The sequence below is a fragment of the Pseudophryne corroboree genome, chromosome 6, assembly GCF_028390025.1.
Source record: "Pseudophryne corroboree isolate aPseCor3 chromosome 6, aPseCor3.hap2, whole genome shotgun sequence".
In the NCBI taxonomy this organism is placed as follows: domain Eukaryota; kingdom Metazoa; phylum Chordata; class Amphibia; order Anura; family Myobatrachidae; genus Pseudophryne; species Pseudophryne corroboree.
Genome location: NC_086449.1, coordinates 51,728,052 through 51,747,901, shown reverse-complemented (window position 1 = coordinate 51,747,901; position 19,850 = coordinate 51,728,052). Strand labels below are relative to the sequence as shown.

The 19,850-nt window shown below is 46.7% G+C and overlaps 1 protein-coding gene across 2 annotated transcripts in view; it reads left to right on the top strand.

Moving 5' to 3' along the window:
* Window positions 1-19,631, top strand: part of LOC134936085 (zinc finger protein 84-like) — a 52,977-nt gene extending 33,346 nt beyond the window's left edge. For both annotated transcript variants that reach the window (XM_063930996.1, XM_063930997.1), the window contains exon 2: window positions 16,889-19,631. In XM_063930996.1, coding sequence (XP_063787066.1) covers window positions 17,019-18,305 — 1,287 coding nt within the window. In that variant the 5' untranslated portion in view covers window positions 16,889-17,018 and the 3' untranslated portion in view covers window positions 18,306-19,631. The remainder of the gene's footprint in view (window positions 1-16,888) is intronic.
* The last annotated feature ends 219 nt before the right edge of the window (window positions 19,632-19,850 follow it).

The following is a 19,850-nucleotide window of genomic DNA, read 5'->3' as shown; positions in this document are numbered from 1 at the left end:
CCTGGTGTGCACTGGCTCCTCCCCCTATGACCCTCCTCCAAGCCTCAGTTAGATCTCTGTGCCCGAACGAGAAGGGTGCACACTAGGGGCTCTCCTGAGCTTCTTAGTGAAAGTTTTAGTTTAGGTTTGTTATTTTCAGTGAGACCTGCTGGCAACAGGCTCACCGCATCGAGGGACTAAGGGGAGAAGAAGCGAACTCACCTGCGTGCAGAGTGGATTGGGCTTCTTGGCTACTGGACATTAGCTCCAGAGGGACGATCACAGGTACAGCCTGGATGGGTCCCGGAGCCACGCCGCCGGCCCCCTTACAGAGCCAGAAGAGCGAAGAGGTCCGGAAAAAGCGGCGGCAGAAGACGCCTGTCTTCAAATAAGGTAGCGCACAGCACTGCAGCTGTGCGCCATTGCTCTCAGCACACTTCACACTCCGGTCACTGAGGGTGCAGGGCGCTTGGGGGGGAGCGCCCTGAGACGCAATAAAACACTGAAAAAACCTTATATGGCTAAATAAATGCATCACATATAGCTCCTGGGCTATATGGATGCATTTAACCCCTGCCAGTTTACTGAAAAAAGCGGGAGAAAAGGCCGCCGTGAAGGGGGCGGAGCCTATCTCCTCAGCACACAAGCGCATTTTTCCCTCACAGCTCCGTTGGAGGGAAGCTCCCTGGCTCTCCCCTGCAGTCACTACACTACAGAAAGGGTTAAAAAAGAGAGGGGGCACTAATTAAGCGCAGTATTAACAATACAGCAGCTATAAGGGGAAAAACACTTATATAAGGTTATCCCTGTATATATATATATAGCGCTCTGGTGTGTGCTGGCAAACTCTCCCTCTGTCTCCCCAAAGGGCTAGTGGGGTCCTGTCCTCTATCAGAGCATTCCCTGTGTGTGTGCTGTGTGTCGGTACGTTTGTGTCGACATGTATGAGGAGAAAAATGATGTGGAGACGGAGCAGATTGCCTGTAGGGGGTCGACACATGAGTGGATGAACTGTTGGAAGGAATACGTGACAGTGTCTCTGTATAAAAGACAGTGGTTGACATGAGACAGCCGGCTACTCAGTTTGTGCCTGTCCAGACGTCTCATAGGCCGTCAGGGGCTCTAAAGCGTTACCTCAGATGGCAGATATAGACGCCGACACGGATACGGACTCCAGTGTCGACGGTGAAGAGACAGATGTGACTTCCAGTAGGGCCACACGTTACATGATTGAGGCAATGAAAAATGTTTTACACATTTCTGATAATACGAGTACCACCAAAAAGGGGTATTATGTTCGGTGAGGAAAAACTACCTGTAGTTTTCCTGAATCTGAGAAATTAAATGAGGTGTGTGAATGCGTGGTTTTCCCCCGATAACAACTGATAATTTCTAAAATGTTATTGGCATTATATCCTTTCCCGCCAGAGGTTAGGGTGCGTTGGGAAACACCCCCTAGGGGGGCTAAAGCGCTCACACGCTTGTAAGGGCTCTATCCTCTCCTGAGATGGCCGCCCTTAAGGATCCTGCTGATAGAAAGCAGGAGGGTATCCTAAAATGTATTTACACACATACTGGTGTTATACAGCGACCAGCAATAGCCTCAGCCTGGATGTGCAGTGCTGGGTGGGCGTGGTCGGATTCCCTGACTGAAAATATTGATAGAGCATTTAAAAGATGCATTTTCTATATATGCGTGATGCACAGCGGAATATTTGCCGACTGGCATCAAGTCTAAGTGCGTTGTCCATTTCTACCAGTAGAGGGTTATGGACACGTCCGTGGTCAGGTGATGCGTATTCCAAATGGCATTTGGAAGTATTGCCTTATTAAGGGGAGGAGTTAGTTGGGGTCGGTCTTTCAGACCTGGTGGCCACGGCAACAGCTGGGAATCCACGTTTGTACCCCAGGTCGCCTCTCAACATGAGAAGACGCCGTATTATCAGGCGCAGTCTTTTCGTGGACAAAGGGCAAAAGGTTCCTTTTCTGCCCCGTAACAGAGGGAGAGGAAAAAGGCTGCAGAAATCAGCCAGTTCCCAGGAACAGAAACCCTCTCCCGCCTCTGCCAAGCCCTCAGTATGACGCTGGGGCTTTACAAGCAGAATCAGGCACGGTGGGGGCCCGTCTCAAAAATTTCAAAGCGCAGTGGGCTCACTCGCAGGTGGATCCCTGGATACTGCAGGTAGTATCACAGGGGTACAAATGGGAATTCGAGACGTCTCCCCCTCGCCGGTTCCTGAAGTCTGCTCTACCAACGTCTCCCTCCGACAGGGAGGCGGTATTGGAAGCTATTCACAAGCTGTATGCCCAGCAGGTGATAATCAAGGTACCCCTCCTACAACAGGGAAAGGGGTATTATTCCACGCTATTTGTGGTACCGAAGCCGGACGGCTCGGTGAGACCGATTTTAAATCTGAAATCATTGAACACTTACATACAAAGGTTCAAATTCAAGATGGAGTCACTCAGAGCAGTGATAGCAAACCTGGAAGAAAGGGACTATATGGTGTCTCTGGACATCAAAGATGCTTATCTCCATGTCCCAATCTACCCTTCTCACCAAGGGTACCTCAGGTTTGTGGTACAAAACTGTCATTATCAGTTTCAGACGCTGCCGTTTGGATTGTCCACGGCACCCCGGGTCTTTACCAAGGTAATGGCCAAAATGTTGATTCTTCTTCGAAGAAAAGGCGTCTTAATTATCCCTTACTTGGACGATCTCCTGATAAGGGCAAGGTCCAGGGAACAGTTAGAGGTCGGAGTTGCACTATCTCAAGTAGTGCTACGTCAGCACGGGTGGATTCTAAATATTCCAAAATCGCAGCTGATTCCAACAACACGTCTACTGTTCCTAGGGATGATTCTGGACACAGTCCAGAAAAAGGTATTTCTCCCGGAGGAGAAGGCCAGGGAGTTATCCGAGCTAGTCAGGAACCTCCTAAAACCAGGCCAAGTGTCAGTGCATCAATGCACGAGAATCCTGGGAAAAATGGTGGCTTCTTACGAAGCGATTCCATTCGGAAGATTCCATGCATGAACTTTTCAGTGGGATCTGCTGGACAAATGGTCCGGATCGCATCTTCAGATGCATCAGCGGATAACCCTATCTCCAGGGACAAGGGTGTCTCTCCTGTGGTGGTTGCAGAGTGCTCATCTTCTAGAGGGCCGCAGATTCGGCATTCAGGACTGGATGCTGGTGACCACGGATGCCAGCCTGAGAGGCGGGGGAGCAGTCACACAGGGAAGAAATTTCCAGGGCTTGTGGTCAAGCATGGAAACGTCTCTTCACATAAATATCCTGGAGCTAAGGGCCATTTACAATGCCCTAAGTCAAGCAAGGCCTCTGCTTCAGGGTCAGCCGGTATTGATCCAATCGGACAACATCACGGCAGTCGCCCACGTAAACAGACAGGGCGGCACAAGAAGCAGGAGGGCAATGGCAGAAGCTGCAAGGATTCTTCGCTTGGCGGAAAATCATGTGATAGCACTGTCAGCAGTGTTCATTCCGGGAGTGGACAACTGGGAAGCAGACTTCCTCAGCAGACACGACCTCCACTCGGGGGAGTGGGGACTTCACCCAGAAGTCTTCCACCTGATTGTAAACCGTTGGGAAAAACCAATTGTGGACATGATGGCGTCCCGTCTCAACAAAAAACTAGACAGATATTGCGCCAGGTCAAGGGACCCTCAGGCAATAGCGGTGGACGCTCTGGTAACACCGTGGGTGTACCAGTCGGTGTATGTGTTCCCTCCTCTGCCTCTCATACCCAAAGTACTGAGAATCATAAGAAGGAGAGGAGTAAGAACTATACTCGTGGCTCCGGATTGGCCAAGAAGAACTTGGTACCCGGAACTTCAAAGAGATGCTCACGGAGGACCCGTGGCCTCTACCTCTAAGAAAGGACCTGCTCCAGCAGGGACCTTGTCTGTTCCAAGACTTACCGCGGCTGCGTTTGACGGCATGGCGGTTGAACGCCGGATCCTGAAGGAAAAAGGCATTCCAGATGAAGTCATCCCTATCCTGATCAAAGCCAGGAAGGATGTAACCGCAAAACATTATCACCGCATTTGGCGGAAATATGTTGCGTGGTGTGAGGCCAAGAAGGCCCCTACAGAGGAATTTCAACTGGGTCGTTTCCTACATTTCCTGCAAACAGGACTGTCTATGGGCCTAAAATTAGGGTCCATTAAGGTTCAAATTTCGGCCCTGTCGATCTTCTTCCAGAAAGAACTGGCTTCAGTGCCTGAAGTTCAGACATTTGTCAAAGGGGTACTGCATATACAGCCTCCTTTTGTGCCTCCAGTGGCACCTTGGGGTCTCAATGTTGTTTTGAGGTTCCTAAAGTCGCATTGGTTTGAACCACTCACCACTGTGGACTTAAAATATCTCACATGGAAAGTGACAATGCTGTTAGCCCTGGCTTCAGCCAGGCGTGTGTCAGAATTGGCGGCTTTATCCTGTAAAAGCCCTTATCTGATTTTCCATTCGGACAGGGCGGAATTGAGGACTCGTCCTCAGTTTCTCCCTAAGGTGGTTTCAGCGTTTCACCTGAACCAACCTATTGTGGTGCCTGCGGCTACTAGGGACTTGGAGGACTCCAAGTTGCTAGACGTTGTCAGGGCCCTGAAAATATGTGTTTCCAGGACGGCTGGAGTCAGAAAATCTGACTCGCTGTTTATCCTGTATGCACCCAACAAGCTGGGTGCTCCTGCTTCTAAGCAGACTATTGCTCGTTGGATTTGTAGTACAATTCAGCTTGCACATTCTGTGGCAGGCCTGCCACAGCCAAAATCTGTAAAAACCCATTCCACAAGGAAAGTGGGCTCATCTTGGGCGGCTGCTCGAGGGGTCTCGGCTTTACAACTTTGCCGAGCAGCTACTTGGTCAGGGGCAAACACGTTTGTTAAATTTTACAAATTCGATACCCTGGCTGAGGAGGACCTGGAGTTCTCTCATTCGGTGCTGCAGAGTCATCCGCACTCTCCCGCCCGTTTGGGAGCTTTGGTATAATCCCCATGGTCCTTACGGAGTTCCCAGCATCCACTAGGACGTCAGAATTATCGGTAAGTAAATTCTTATTTTCTCTATTTCTCGTAGTCCGTAGTGGATGCTGGGCGCCCATCCCAAGTGCGGATTGTCTGCAATACTGGTACATAGTTATTGTTACCAAAAAATTCTGGTTATTGCTGTAGTGAGCCATCTTTTCTAGAGGCTCCTCTGTTATCATGCTGTTAACTGGGTTCAGATCACAAGTTGTACAGTGTGATTGGTGTGGCTGGTATGAGTCTTACCCGGGATTCAAAATCCTTCCTTATTGTGTACGCTCGTCCGGGCACAGTATCCTAACTGAGGCTTGGAGGAGGGTCATAGGGGGAGGAGCCAGTGCACACCAGGTAGTCCTAAAGCTTTCTTTAGATGTGCCCAGTCTCCTGCGGAGCCGCTATTCCCCATGGTCCTTACGGAGTTCCCAGCATCCACTACGGACTACGAGAAATAGAATTATCGGTAAGTAAATTCTTATTTTAATCACGGCGCCCTAGAATATCAGAATTTTTTTACACGGCACCCCTAGGCCAAAAATTTCTTATTGAGAAATTTAGAAAGAAATATTACATGAAGTAGATCGCGTTTATATGTCATCCTTAAGGTCAGTTGTGTGGCGAGGGAAAAGATTTGCTTCTGTTTGGCCACATATTTTATGACTGGCAGCCACCAGCACTGGTTTTGCCTATTATATTGACCATGAATAATTTGAATTGGTCCTGGACCACCAACCCAGGGCACCCCTGCAAGTGTCCCGAGGCACCCCAGGGAGCCACGGCACACAGTGTGGGAACCTCTGTTCTAGGGAATAAGTTGTGTTTTCACATCCAGTTATGTTTTAGTGTTGAAACTGTTACTGTTGCCATACTGCTTGGTTTACAGTGCACGCCAATATACTTCAGAACACATAGATAATTTCTCTGACGTCCTAGTGGATGCTGGGGACTCTGTAAGGACCATGGGGAATAGACTGCTCCGCAGGAGACTGGGCACAACTAAAGGAAGCTTTAGGTCTATCTGGTGTGCACTGGCTCCTCCCCCTATGACCCTCCACCAGACCTCAGTTAGATTTTTGTGCCCGGCTGAGCTGGATGCACACTAGGGGCTCTCCTGAGCTCCTAGAAGAAAGTAATAGTTTAGGTTTTTTATTTTACAGTGAGACCTGCTGGCAACAGGCTCACTGCAACGAGGGACTAAGGGGAGAAGAAGCGAACCTACCTAAGTGGTGGTAGCTTGGGCTTCTTAGGCTACTGGACACCATTAGCTCCAGAGGGATCGAACACAGGACCCGACCTCGTCGTCCGTTCCCGGAGCCGCGCCGCCGTCCCCCTTACAGAGCCAGAAGCAAGAAGGTGGTCCAGAAAATAGGCGGCAGAAGACTTCGGTCTTCAACAAGGTAGCGCACAGCACTGCAGCTGTGCGCCATTGCTCCTCATGCACACCTCACACTCCGGTCACTGATGGGTGCAGGGCGCTGGGGGGGGAGGGCGCCATGAGCAGCAATATTAACACCTTGGCTGGCAAAAAATACACCATATATAGTCCCCGAGGCTATATAGGTGTAAATTAACCCCTGCCAGAATTACAGAAAATGCGGGACAAAGGCCGCCAAAAAAGGGGCGGAGCCATCTCCCTCAGCACACTGGCGCCATTTTCCCTCACAGCTCCACTGGAAGGATCGCTCCCTGGCTCTCCCCTGCAGTCCTGCACTACAGAAGCGTAAAAAAGAGAGGGGGGGCACTAAATTGTTGCCTTACAAGGGTGAGGAATTGTTTGGAGAGGACCTCTTGGATCTCGTCTCCACGGCTACGGCATGTAAATCAAATTTTTTGCCATATATTCCCTCACAATCTAAGAAAGTGCCTCATTATCGAATGCAGTCCTTTCGTTCCAATAAAAGCAAGAGAGCACGTGGATCGTCCTTTCTTGCCAGAGGTAAGGGCAGAGGGGAAAATCTGCACAACACAGCTAGTTCCCAGGAACAGAAGTCCTCCCCGGCCTCTGCTAAATCCACCGCATGACGCTGGGGCTCCCCTGAGGGAGTCAGCTCCTGTGGGCGCACGTCTTCGACTGTTCAGCCACGTCTGGGTCCACTTACAGGTGGATCCATGGGCAATAGAAATTGTTTCCCAGGGTTACAAGCTGGAATTCGAAGAAGTGCCTCCTCGCCGGTTTTTCAAATTGGCCCTACCGAAACAACCCCTGGAAAGGGAAATAGTGTTACATGCGATTCACAAATTGTGTATGCAACAAGTGGTGGTAGAGGTTCCCCTGCTTCAAAGAGGGCAGGGGTACTACTCAACTCTGTTTGTGGTTCCGAAACCGGACGGTTCGGTCAGACCCATTTTAAATTTAAAATCCCTGAAACTTTACATAAAACGGTTCAAGATGGAATCACTCAGGGAGGTCATCGCTAGCCTAGAATGGGGAGATTTTTTGGTATCTGTGGACATAAAGGATGCATACCTGCATGTCCCCATATATCCTCCTCATCAGGCGTACCTGAGATTGGCGGTACAGGATGGTCATTACCAATGTCAGACGTTGCCGTTTGGGCTTTCCACGGCCCCAAGAATTTTCACCACGGTAATGGCGGAAATGATGGTGCTCCTGCGCTAGCAGGGTGTCACAATTATCCCGTACTTGGACGATCTCCTCATAAAAGCGAGATCACGGGTGAAGTTGCTGAGCAGCGTATCACTTTCACTGAATGTGTTACAGCGACAACGCTGGATTCTCGATATTCCATAGTCTCAGCTGAATCCTACAACTCGTCTGCCCTTCTTGGGCATGATTCTGGACACAGACCAGAAAAGGGTTTTTCTTCCAAAGGAAAAAGCGCAGGAACTCATGACTTTAGTCATGAACTTGTTGAAACCAAAACAAGTGTCAGTACATCATTGCACTTAAGTTCTGGGAAAGATGGTGGCAACATACGAAGCCATTCCATACGGCAGATTCCATGCAAGGGCCTTCCAATGGGACCTATTGGACAAATGGTCCGGGTCGTATCTGCAATTGCATCAGCGGATCACCCTGTCCCCCAGGGCCAGAGTATATATCCTGTGATGGCTAAATAGTGCTCACCTTCTAGAGGGCTGCAGGTTCGGCAGTCAGGACTAGATCCTGGTGACCACGGACGCGAGCCTCCGAGGTTGGGGAGCGGACACACAGGGAAGAAATTTCAAAGGACTTTGGTCAAGTCAAGAGACTTGTCTTCACATCAACATCCTGGAACTAAGGGCCATATACAACGCCCTACATCAAGCGGAGATATTACTTCGCAATCGACCAGTTCTGATCCAGCCAGACAACATCACCGCAGTAGCTCATGTAAACCGCCAAGGTGGCACAAGGAGCAGAGTGGCACTGGCGGAAGCCACCAGAGTTCTTTGCTGGGTGGAGAATCATGTAAGCGATCTGTCAGCAGTTTTCATTCTGGGAGTGGACAACTGGGAAGCAGACTTCCTCAGCAGACACGATCTGCATCCAGGAGAGTGGGGACTTCGTCAGGAAGTCTTTGCGCAGATTGCATGTCGGTGGGGGCTACCCCAAATAGACATGATGGCATCCCGTCTCAACAAAAGCTACAAAGATATTGCGCCAGGTCAAGAGACCCTCAGGCGGTAGCTGTGGACGCCCTAGTGACACCGTGGGTGTTCCAGTCGGTATATGTGTTTCCTCCTCCTCCTCTTCCTCTCATACCCAAGGTGTTGAGGATAATAAGAAAATGAGGAGTGAGAACAATTCTTATTGTTCCAGATTGGCCACAAAAGACCTGGTATCCGGATCTGCAAGAAATGCTCACAGAAGATCCGTGGTCTCTTCCTCAAAGGCAGGACTTGTTACAACAAGGTCCCGGTCTGTTCCAAGACTTACCGCGGCTGTGTTTGATGGCATGGCGGTTGAACGCCGGATCCTAGCGGAAAAAGGTATTCCGGATGAGGTCATTCCTACGCTAAAAAAGGCTAGGAAGGACGTGACATCTAAACATTATCACCGAATATGGAAAAAATATGTTTCTTGGTGTGAGTCCAGGAATGCTCCTATGGAAGAATTCCACCTAGGCCGTTTTCTTCACTTCCTATAAACTGGAGTGAATTTGGGCCTAAAATTAGGCTCCATTAAAAGTTCAGATTTCGGCCTTATCCATTTTCTTTCAAAAAGAATTGGCCTCATTACCTGAAGTTGAACCACTTAAGACAGTGGAGTGGAAATATCTCACCTGGAAGGTGGTCATGTTGTTAGCCTTGGCTTCGGCTAGGCGAGTTTCGGAATTGGCGGCTTTATCACAAAAAAGCCCCTATCTGGTTTTCCATATGGATAGAGCGGAATTGCGGACCCGTCCTCAATTCCTGCCTAAGGGGGTCTCATCCTTTCATATGAACACGTGACTTGGAGGATTCCGAGTCCCTTGATGTGGTCAGGGCTTTGAAAATTTACGTGGCCAGAACGGCTAGGATCAGAAAAACAGAAGCACTGTTTGTCCTATATGCAGCCAACAAGGTTGGCGCCTCTGCTTCAAAGCAAACTATTGCTCGCTGTATCTGTAACACGATTCAGCAGGCTCATTCTACGGCTGGATTGCCGTTACCAAAATCGGTTAAGGCCCATTCCACTAGTAAGGAGGGCTCTTCTTGGGCGGCTGCCCGAGGGGTCTCGGCACTACAACTATGCCGAACTGCTACTTGGTCGGGGTCAAATACCTTTGCAAAGTTCTATAAGTTTGATACCCTGGCTGAGGAGGATCTCCTGTTTGCTCAATCGGTGCTGCAGAGTCATCCGCACTCTCCCGCCCGTTTGGGATCTTTGGTATAATCCCCATGGTCCTTACGGAGTCCCCAGCATCCTCTAGGACGTTAGAGAAAATATAATTTTACTTACCGGTAAATCTATTTCTCGTAGTCCGTAGAGGATGCTGGGCGCCCGTCCCAAGTGCGGACTTCTTCTGCAAGACTTGTATATAGTTATTACTTACATAAGGGTTATGTTATAGTTTCATCGGTTTGAACCAAGACTATGTTGTTGTTCATGCTGTTAACTGGGTAGTTTATCATAGGTTATACGGTATGATTGGTGTGGCTGGTATGAATCTTGCCCTTGGATTAACTAAAATCCTTTCCTCGTATTGTCCGTCTCCTCTGGGCACAGTTTCCCTAACTGAGGTCTGGAGGAGGGGCATAGAGGGAGGAGCCAGTGCACACCCAGAATCCAAAGTCTTTCTTAAAGTGCCTTATCTCCTGCGGAGCCCGTCTATTCCCCATGGTCCTTACGGAGTCCCCAGCATCCTCTACGGACTACGAGAAATAGATTTACCGGTAAGTAAAATCGTATTATTAACAACGTTCCTATTATATCATCAGATATGAATACGGCACTCATAGGCGTGCGCAGGACATTTTATTAGGGGGTGCATGATTAGAAAGACGTGTTTAGCACCACCTATCAGGCGTGTCTACCACCACATATTAGCACTCAATGCAAACTAAATACAGGTTGAGTATCCCTGATCCAAAACGCTTGGGACCGGAAGAATATTGGATATGGGATTTTTCCGTATTTTGGAATAATTGCATCCCATAATGAGATATCATGGTGATGGGACCTAAGTCTAAGCACAGAATGCATTTATGTTTCAAATACACCTTATACACACAGCCTAAAGGTCATTTTAGCCAATATTTTTAATAACTTTGTGTATTGAACAAAGTTTGTGGACATTGACCTTCAGAACACAAAGGTTTCACTATCTCACTCTCACGAAAAAAATTCCGTAATTCGGAATAATCCGTATTTCGGAATATTTAGATATGGGATACTCAACCTGTAATATAGAGAATTGATGCACATATATAGATATAGATATAGATAGATTCATGTATTAATGTATATAATGTCGATAAATGTATATAAGTCATGGAGACTGACCATATGGAGCGCACTTGACCCGCAAATTAGTATTACAACACACAGCGACTTGGTGGAAATTCATTGATATAGCGACCCACATGACCGGAAGTTACGATTATCTATATGGAGCGCATTTGAGCCGCAAGCGGGAAGGTCAGTGTGTGAGAGCTTGATGGGGGTTCCTGTGAAGACGCAGACCACGTGACCGGAAGTGACGATAATGGAAGAGCGGCGTTTGAATGTTCTAACGAACTGTTCCACAGCTGACTTTGTTTTTTACGAATTGTGGGGGTATATAAGGGAGGTCTATTGCTACATGGGCACTATCTGCTTTTGAAAAAGGTTAAATTCGAGACGCTTTAAGCGGGATCATGTCCTCTGTATCCTGATGGATTCCTGCACACCGTTTGTACACTGCCTGGAAGGGTGAGCTGTGGGTAACTGGGACTCGTACTTACCTTGCTGTAAACTACCATCCCAGCAATCCAGTGTGGTGTCCTCTTGGGAATTGCAGGATAAAGACATATGATATGCTTTTTATTCTACTTTACCATGTGAGTGCATTTATGTAAAAATAAAAAACCTATTTGTATAAGGGAATATTGCACGATCGGTCTCTCTTTCTGCTGTGTGTGTATTGGAGGCAACTCTGACGCATATCCTACAGGTTGAAAGCACAAAGAAAGCTGGGTCCATTTTGGATTTCTTGTGGAGTCTATTTGAGGAAATCTTGAACATAAAGATACCTTGATATGCCTGAAATTTCTGGGAACTTTGTGAGTGAGATGTGTTAAATATATTGGGTATTCTATAAAAAGGATTTCTACACTATTGTGTTTTTCTCTTACGTCCTAGAGGATGCTGGGGACACCGTAAGGACCATGGGGATAGACGGTCTACGCAGGAGACCTGGGCACTTTAAGAAAGAACTTTAGGTATGGGTGTGCACTGGCTCCTCCCTCTATGCCCCTCCTCCAGACCTCAGTTTACTACTGGGCCCAGAGGAGACTGGGTGCATTACAGGGAGCTCTCCTGAGTTTACTGTCAGAAAGTATATTTGTTAGGTTTTTTATTTTCTGGGAGCCTGCTGGCAACAGACTCCCTGCATCGAGGGACTGAGGGGAGAGAAGCAGACTTACTTCTGTAAGTTTCAATGCTCTGCTTCTTAGGCTACTGGACACCATTAGCTCCAGAGGGATCGGTATGCAGGTCTCACCCTCGCCGTCCGTCCCAGAGCCGCGCTGCCGTCCTCCTTGCAGAGCCGGAAGATAGAAGCCGGGTGAGTATGAGAGGAAAAGAAGACTTCAGAGGCGGCAGAAGACTTCATAATCTTCACTGAGGTAACGCATAGCAGTAAAGCTGTGCGCAATTGCTCCCATACACCTCACACATGGCAGTCACTGTAAGGGTGCAGGGCACAGGGGGGGCGCCCTGGGCAGCAATAAAACCTCTTTTCTGGCAAATATATATATATATATATATATATATATATATATATATATATATATATATATACAGCTGGGCACTGTATATATAAAGAGCCCCTGCCAGGTTTTTAGTATATTTGAGCGGGACAGAAGCTCGCCGCCGAGGGGGCGGAGCTTCTTCCTCAGCACTCACTGGCGCCATTTTTTCCACAGCACAGCGCTGAGAGGAATCTCCCCGGACTCTCCCCTGCTTATCCACAGTGAAAGAGGTTTTTAAAAAAGGGGGGGAGGCACATAATTGGCGCAATATACAGATTACAGCGTTATCTGGGTAAACATTGTGTTTTTTCCTGGGTCATTAGCACTGGGTGTGTGCTGGTATACTCTCTTTCTCTCTGTCTCTCCAAAGGGCCTTAAGGGGGAACTGTCTTCAGATAAGAGGATTCCCTAAGTGTGTGGTGTGTCGGTACACATGTGTCGACATGTCTGAGGTAGAAGGCTCTCCTAGTGAGGAGGTGAAGCAAATTAATGTGATGTCTCCGTCGGCAACGCCGACACCTGACTGAATGGATATGTGGGGAATGTTTTAAGTGCAGATGTAAATTTATTGCACAAAAGATTAGACAAAGCTGAAACTAGGGAACAGCCAGGGAGTCAACCCACGTCTGTTCCTATATCGCAGGGACCTTCGTGGTCTCAAAAGCGTCCACTATCCCAAATAATAGACACTGATACCGACACGGATTCTGACTCCAGTGTCGACTACGATGATGTAAAGTTACAGCCAAAATTGGCTAAATGTATTCGATATATGATTATTGCAATAAAAGATGTTTTGCATATCACAGAGGAACCCCCTGTCCCCGACACGAGGGTACACATGTATAAGGGAAAGAAACCTGAGGTAACATTTCCCCCTTCTCATGAGCTGAACGAGTTGTATGAAGAAGCGTGGAAATCTCCAGACAAAAAACTGCAGCTTCCCAAAAGGATTCTTATGGCGTATCCTTTCCCGGCAAAAGACAGGATATGGTGGGAATCCTCCACTAGGGTGGACAAAGCGTTGACACGCTTATCCAAAAAGGTAGCGCTGCCATCCCAAGATACGGCTACCCTAAGGGATCCTGCTGATCGCAAGCAGGAAGTTATTTTGAAGTCCATTTACACACATTCTGGTACTTTACTCAGACCGGCTATTGCGTCGGCTTGGGTTTGTAGTGCGGTAGCAGCGTGGACAGATACCTTATCAGCGGAGATTGAGACCCTGGATAAGGATACCATCTTATTGACCCTAGGACATATAAAGATGCTGTCTTATATATGAGAGATGCTCAAAGAGACATTGCTTTACTGGGTTCTAGAGTCAACGCTATGTCGATTTCTGCTAGACGAGTCCTATGGACCTGGCAATGGACAGGCGATGCCGACTCAAAAAGGCATATGGAGGTCTTACCTTACAAAGGTGAGGAATTGTTTGGAGAAGGTCTCTCGGACCTGGCCTCCACAGCTACGGCTGGTAAATCCAATTTTTTGCCTTATATTCCCTCACAGCATAAGAAAGCGCCACATTATCAAATGCAGTCCTTTCGATCACAGAAAAGCAAGAAAGTACGAGGTGCGTCCTTTCTTGCCAGAGGTAAGGGCAGAGGAAAAAAGCTGCACAACACAGCTAGTTCCCAGGAGCAGAAGTCCTCCCCGGCCTCTGCAAAATCCACCGCATGATGCTGGGGCTCCACTACGGGAGTCCACCCCAGTGGGGGCACGTCTTCGACTTTTCAGCCATATCTGGATTAACTCACGAGTGGACCCCTGGGCAATAGAAATTGTTTCCCAGGGTTACAAGCTGGAATTCGAAGAGGTGCCTCCTCGCCGGTTTTTCAAATCGGCCCAGCCGGTTTCTCCCCCAGAAAGGGAGTTAGTGTTAAATTCAATTCACAAATTGTATCTTCAACAGGTGGTGGTCAAGGTTCCCCTACTTCAACAGGGGAGGGGTTATTACTCAACCCTGTTTGTAGTCCTGAAACCGGACGGTTCGGTCAGACCCATTTTAAATTTAAAAGGGCATTCCGGATTAGGTCATTCCTACTCTGATAAAGGCTAGGAAGGACGTAACAGCTAAACATTATCACCGTATATGGCGAAAGTATGTTTTTTGGTGTGAGGCCAGGAATGCTCCTACGGAAGAATTCCATCTGGGCCGTTTCCTTCACTTCCTACAAACTGGAGTGAATTTGGGCCTAAAATTGGGCTCCATTAAGGTTCAGATTTCGGCCTTATCCATTTTCTTTCAGAAATAATTAGCTTCTCTCCCAGAAGTACAGACTTTTGTGAAGGGAGTGCTGCATATTCAGCCTCCTTTTTGTACCTCCGGTGGCGCCTTGGGACCTTAATGTGGTGTTGAGTTTTCTTAAGTCGCACTGGTTTGAACCACTTGAAATGGTGGAGTTAAAATCTCTCACTTGGAAGGTGGTCATGTTGTTAGCCTTGGCTTCGGCTAGGCGAGTGTTGGAATTGGCGGCTTTGTCTCATAAAAGCCCCTATCTGGTTGTCCATATGGATAGAGCGGAATTGCGGACCCGTCCTCAATTTTTGCCTAAGGTGGTGTCATCTTTTCATATGAACCAACCTATTGTGGTGCCTGTGGCTACGCGAAACTTGGAGGATTCCGAGTCCCTTGATGTGGTCAGGGCTTTGAAAATATACGTGGCCAGAACTGCTAGAGTCAGAAAAACAGAAGCACTGTTTGTCCTGTGTGCAGCCAACAAGGTTGGCGCTGCTTCAAAGCAGACTATTGCTCGCTGGATCTGTAACACGATTCAGCAGGCTCATTCTACGGCTGGATTGCCGTTACCAAGACCGGTCAAGGCCCATTCCACTAGGAAGGTGGGCCCTTATTTGGCGGCTGCCCGAGGGGTCTCGGCACTACAGCTGTGCTGAGCTGCTACTTGGTCGGGTTCAAACACCTTTGCAAAATTCAATAAGTTTGATACCCTGGCTGATGAGAACCTCCTGTTTGCTCAATCGGTGCTGCAGAGTCATCTGCACTCTCCCGCCCATTTGGGAGCTTTGGTGTAATCCCCATGGTCCTTACGGAGTCCCCAGCATCCTCTAGGACGTAAGAGAAAATAAGATTTTAAACCTACCAGTAAATCTTTTTCTCCTAGTCCATAGAGGATGCTGGGCGCCCGTCCCAGTGCAGACATATTTCTGCAAGACTTGTATATAGTTATTGCTTACATAAGGGTTATGTTACAGTTAAGATCAGTCTTTGGCTGATGCTGTTTTGTTCATGCTGTTAACTGGTTAGTATATTCCATGTTATACGGTGTGGATGGTGTGGGCTGGTATGAATCTTGCCCTTAGATTAACAAAAATCCTTTCCTCGTACTGTCCGTTAAGTCTGGGCACAGTTTCTTTAACTGAGGTCTGGAGGAGGGGCATAGAGGGAGGAGCCAGTGCACACCCATACCTAAAGTGCTTTCTTAAAGTGCCCATGTCTCCTGCGGAGCCAGTCTATCCCCATGGTCCTTACGGAGTCCCCAGCATCCTCTACAGACTAGGAGAAAGAGATTTACCGGTAGGTTTAAAATCTTATTTTTTCTCTCTTTACATGTGTGGTATTTGACATTTTTACCTGATGGTGAACACAAACACACAGTCTATAGGTTGTGAAATACAAGTATAAGATTGAAGAGAACAAGCATTAGTAATATGACTTGTTACATTTGGAAGGCGCCTTAGTGGAGAATATTATATCCTAGAACTGTGAAAATGTTTTGCAGTAGGTGAAACTTCTTTATATCTTTGCTGGGCTGACTTCTGGATCTTGTTGCGCACTCTGTAAACCACTTATTTTCCTTGAGTTGGTGGGGTGTGGTCTGGACAACAGAGGCGTGTCCGGACCATTTGGGGGGGCGGGCCATGGTGGCTGCGTGATGTCACACGCAGCTGCTACGACCCAAAGCGCGGTGGGTAGCTCCCTGCCGCTGCACAGGAGCTATGCTGGCAGGGAGCTACTTGTCAGGTACATAAGCATCGCCGCTGTGCCATGCTTTTATACCTGTGCGGGGTGGGTTGACCCTGACATCACGGCAGACTTGCCCTGTGCTGGGCATCCACCCGCATGTCAGAGTAAATGATCGTACAAGTGCTAAATTTAGCACATCTACGTTCAACTTTGAATTCCCCCCTTAGTTTCTATGTTTCATTTAAATCAGGAACTTATCCTGCTGGCTTCTCAGCATTCCAGTTCTTCTAGTTCTGCGAGCCCATTTCATCTCCTGCATGTGATACACCCCTTAGCAATCTATATTGATCAGACTGCTTAGCAAGGCAGCGAGCTGGTCTTCCCTGCACACATTTGGCAGGAGGAAAGGGGTCTCTGTACTGCACATCTGACTGGAAATGGGAGCCCAGCATCATAAAGATGCATCATGTTCCTTATACAATATAACACTACAACTGATTACAATGGTCATCTTCAGGCTATTAAATAAAAAAATGTTTTTTTTTTGTTTTGTTTTTACAGGTAACTTAAGGAGCTGGAGTCCCACTATGAATAGAAGACAAGGCTGTGGAAAGAGACGACGTGGAAAGGCTCCTTGTTCCCTGATCTAGCCAACTAAAGATATAATTTCTTCTTAAGCTTCTGAATTTACATGATGAGTCTCACAGGAGAGAGACCACATCTGTGCTCTGAGTGTGACAGAAGCTTTACATGTAAATCACATCTTCTCATACATCAGAGGATTCACACAGGAGAGAAACCATTTACATGTTCTGAATGCAGCAAGTGTTTTTCCATGAAGTCACAGCTTGTTATACATCAGAGAGTTCACACAGGAGAGAAACCATTTGAATGTTCTGAATGCAGCAAGTGTTTTTCCCAGAAGTCAGAGCTTGTTATACATCAGAGGCGTCACACAGGAGAGAGACCACATCTGTGCTCTGAGTGTGACAGAAGCTTCACACGTAAATCACATCTTATCAGACATCAGAGGAGTCACACAGGAGAGAGACCATTTGAATGTTCTGAATGTAGCAAGTGGTTTTCCCAGAAGTCAGAGCTTGTTATACATCAGAGGCGTCACACAGGAGAGAAACCATTTACATGTTCTGAATGTAGCAAGTGTTTTTCCCAGAAGTCAGTGCTTGTTACACATCAGAGAGTTCACACAGGAGAGAAACCATTTGAATGTTCTGAATGCAGCAAGTGTTTTTCCCAGAAGTCAGAGCTTGTTGTACATCAGAGGAGTCACACAGGAGAGAAACCATTTACATGTTCTGAATGCAGCAAGTGTTTTCCCCGGAAGTCAGAGCTTGATGTACATCAGAGGAGTCACACAGGAGAGAAACCATTTAAATGTTCTGAATGCAGCAAGTGTTTTTCCCAGAAGTCAGAGCTTGTTGTACATCAGAGGAGTCACACAGGAGAAAACCCAATTATATGTTCTGAATGCAGCAAATGTTTTACCAGGAAGTCATATCTTGTTATACATCAGAGGAGTCACACAGGAGAGAAACCATTTAAATGTTCTGAATGCAGCAAGTGTTTTTCCCGGAAGTCAGAGCTTGTTGTACATCAGAGGAGTCACACAGGAGAAAACCCAATTATATGTTCTGAATGCAGCAAATGTTTTACCAGGAAGTCATATCTTGTTATACATCAGATGATTCACACAGGAGAGAAACAATTTAAATGTTCTGAATGCAGCAAGTGTTTTTCCCAGAAGTCAGAGCTTGTTGTACATCAGAGGAGTCACACAGGAGAAAACCCAATTATATGTTCTGAATGCAGCAAATGTTTTACCAGGAAGTCATATCTTGTTATACATCAGATGATTCACACAGGAGAGAAACCATGTAAATGTTCTGAATGTAGCAAGTGTTTTTCCCATAAGTCATTTCTTATTAGACATCAGAGGAGTCACACAGGAGAGAAATAATTTATATTTTATGAGTGCAGCAAATGTTTTTCCCACAAGTCATATCTTGTTATACATCAGAGGAGTCACTCAGGAGAGAAATAATTTATATGTTCTGAATGTAGGAAGTGTTTTACTAGAAAGAAAACACTCAGTAATCACATGCGGAGTCACTCTGAGGGCCTGAATGCAGCTTGTGTATCATAAGTAATGTAACTTATCACAACTGTATGAATTCAATGGAGCCAATATTTATTTTCTGAATGTGACAAGTGTTTTATATAAATGACTCTTGATAAAGACAGGAGAGGTCAGACAAGTGGACCTGGAGGTACTTTTCCCCTTGGGAAGGTCTCTGTGTTAGAAACTAGAGCTGCAGTATAACAATAGCCAATGACCGTGGGACTGCCATTACTGAGCTCTGTAATATACAGCTGTTCTGCTCATGCAGGTGCTGGGACTAGTAGAGAGTTCCAGCAGCTCCTCTCAGTACTGGGATTCCTTCTCTGACCAGCAGGGCTATGAGTGCTGGGTATTTCTACAGGAACAATGTATGCTGTTCTGTTTCACCGTATGGGTTATTGTATGGGGTGTTATTTTTAACCACTTTTTAGATGCCATTTTGTCCATGTTTAACTCCATTTTGTATATGTATGACCTCATTGCTTTATATACTGTACATACATTTTATTAGGATTAGTGCTTTGCAGACATATAGGCACCAGTTAGAAATTTAGTGTCACGTTAAGTTACAAGTTTTCTTTCTCGTTTGACATAGTGTGAAAGACATAGTGAGTGGGAAGTGTATACAGCTTTTAGGATGGCTGATTATAATAAATATATGTTCCTGTTATCAGTATCTCAGATGGAAACTGTCTAGTAAGATGTTTGGGGTATTGTGTACATAAGTAGGGGAAAGGGTACAGTTGTCTAGATTAACATATATTATGTTATCCTGAATGACTACTGCACCCAGCGTCACAGACCCTGAATGTAATATCTGGTAAGACAATGTTAGCGTATCCTTGCAGGGTTATAAAGCCTAGAGACTTACACATAGCAAGTAGTTCTGATGGAAGCTAGGTCTGGCTGAAGCGGACGTAGACTTCTACAAACCCCCTCCAGCTTGTAACTTGCGACAAAGTTATTAGGCGGGACCCTGGAGAATGACTGAACTACATTATTTAAACTAGTTAATCGATGACCATCATCTGGGACAGATCTTATAACATCTGGGATAAGAGCTGAGTGTTCTAATTTGTTCTTGTTATTATTGTAACTGACTAGAACTTGTTACTTGCATGTTTTCATTATTGTAACTTTGATAAATGATTATCCTTTTTAATATGTCCTGTGAGAGTCTCCATATTTAACACATTGTATTCCAGAACCTGGTCGCTTGAGATTTTCAACAGACAACAGTTATATTTACTAAGTATCAGTTTTTCAAAGCCACTGATTCTCACTGTCTATGATCGCTGGATGATAAAGGGCAGTAATAATACATGTAAATTCAGGCTTGTTTTGCTTGTATTTCTATTGCCCTTTATATCCAGCACACAAATG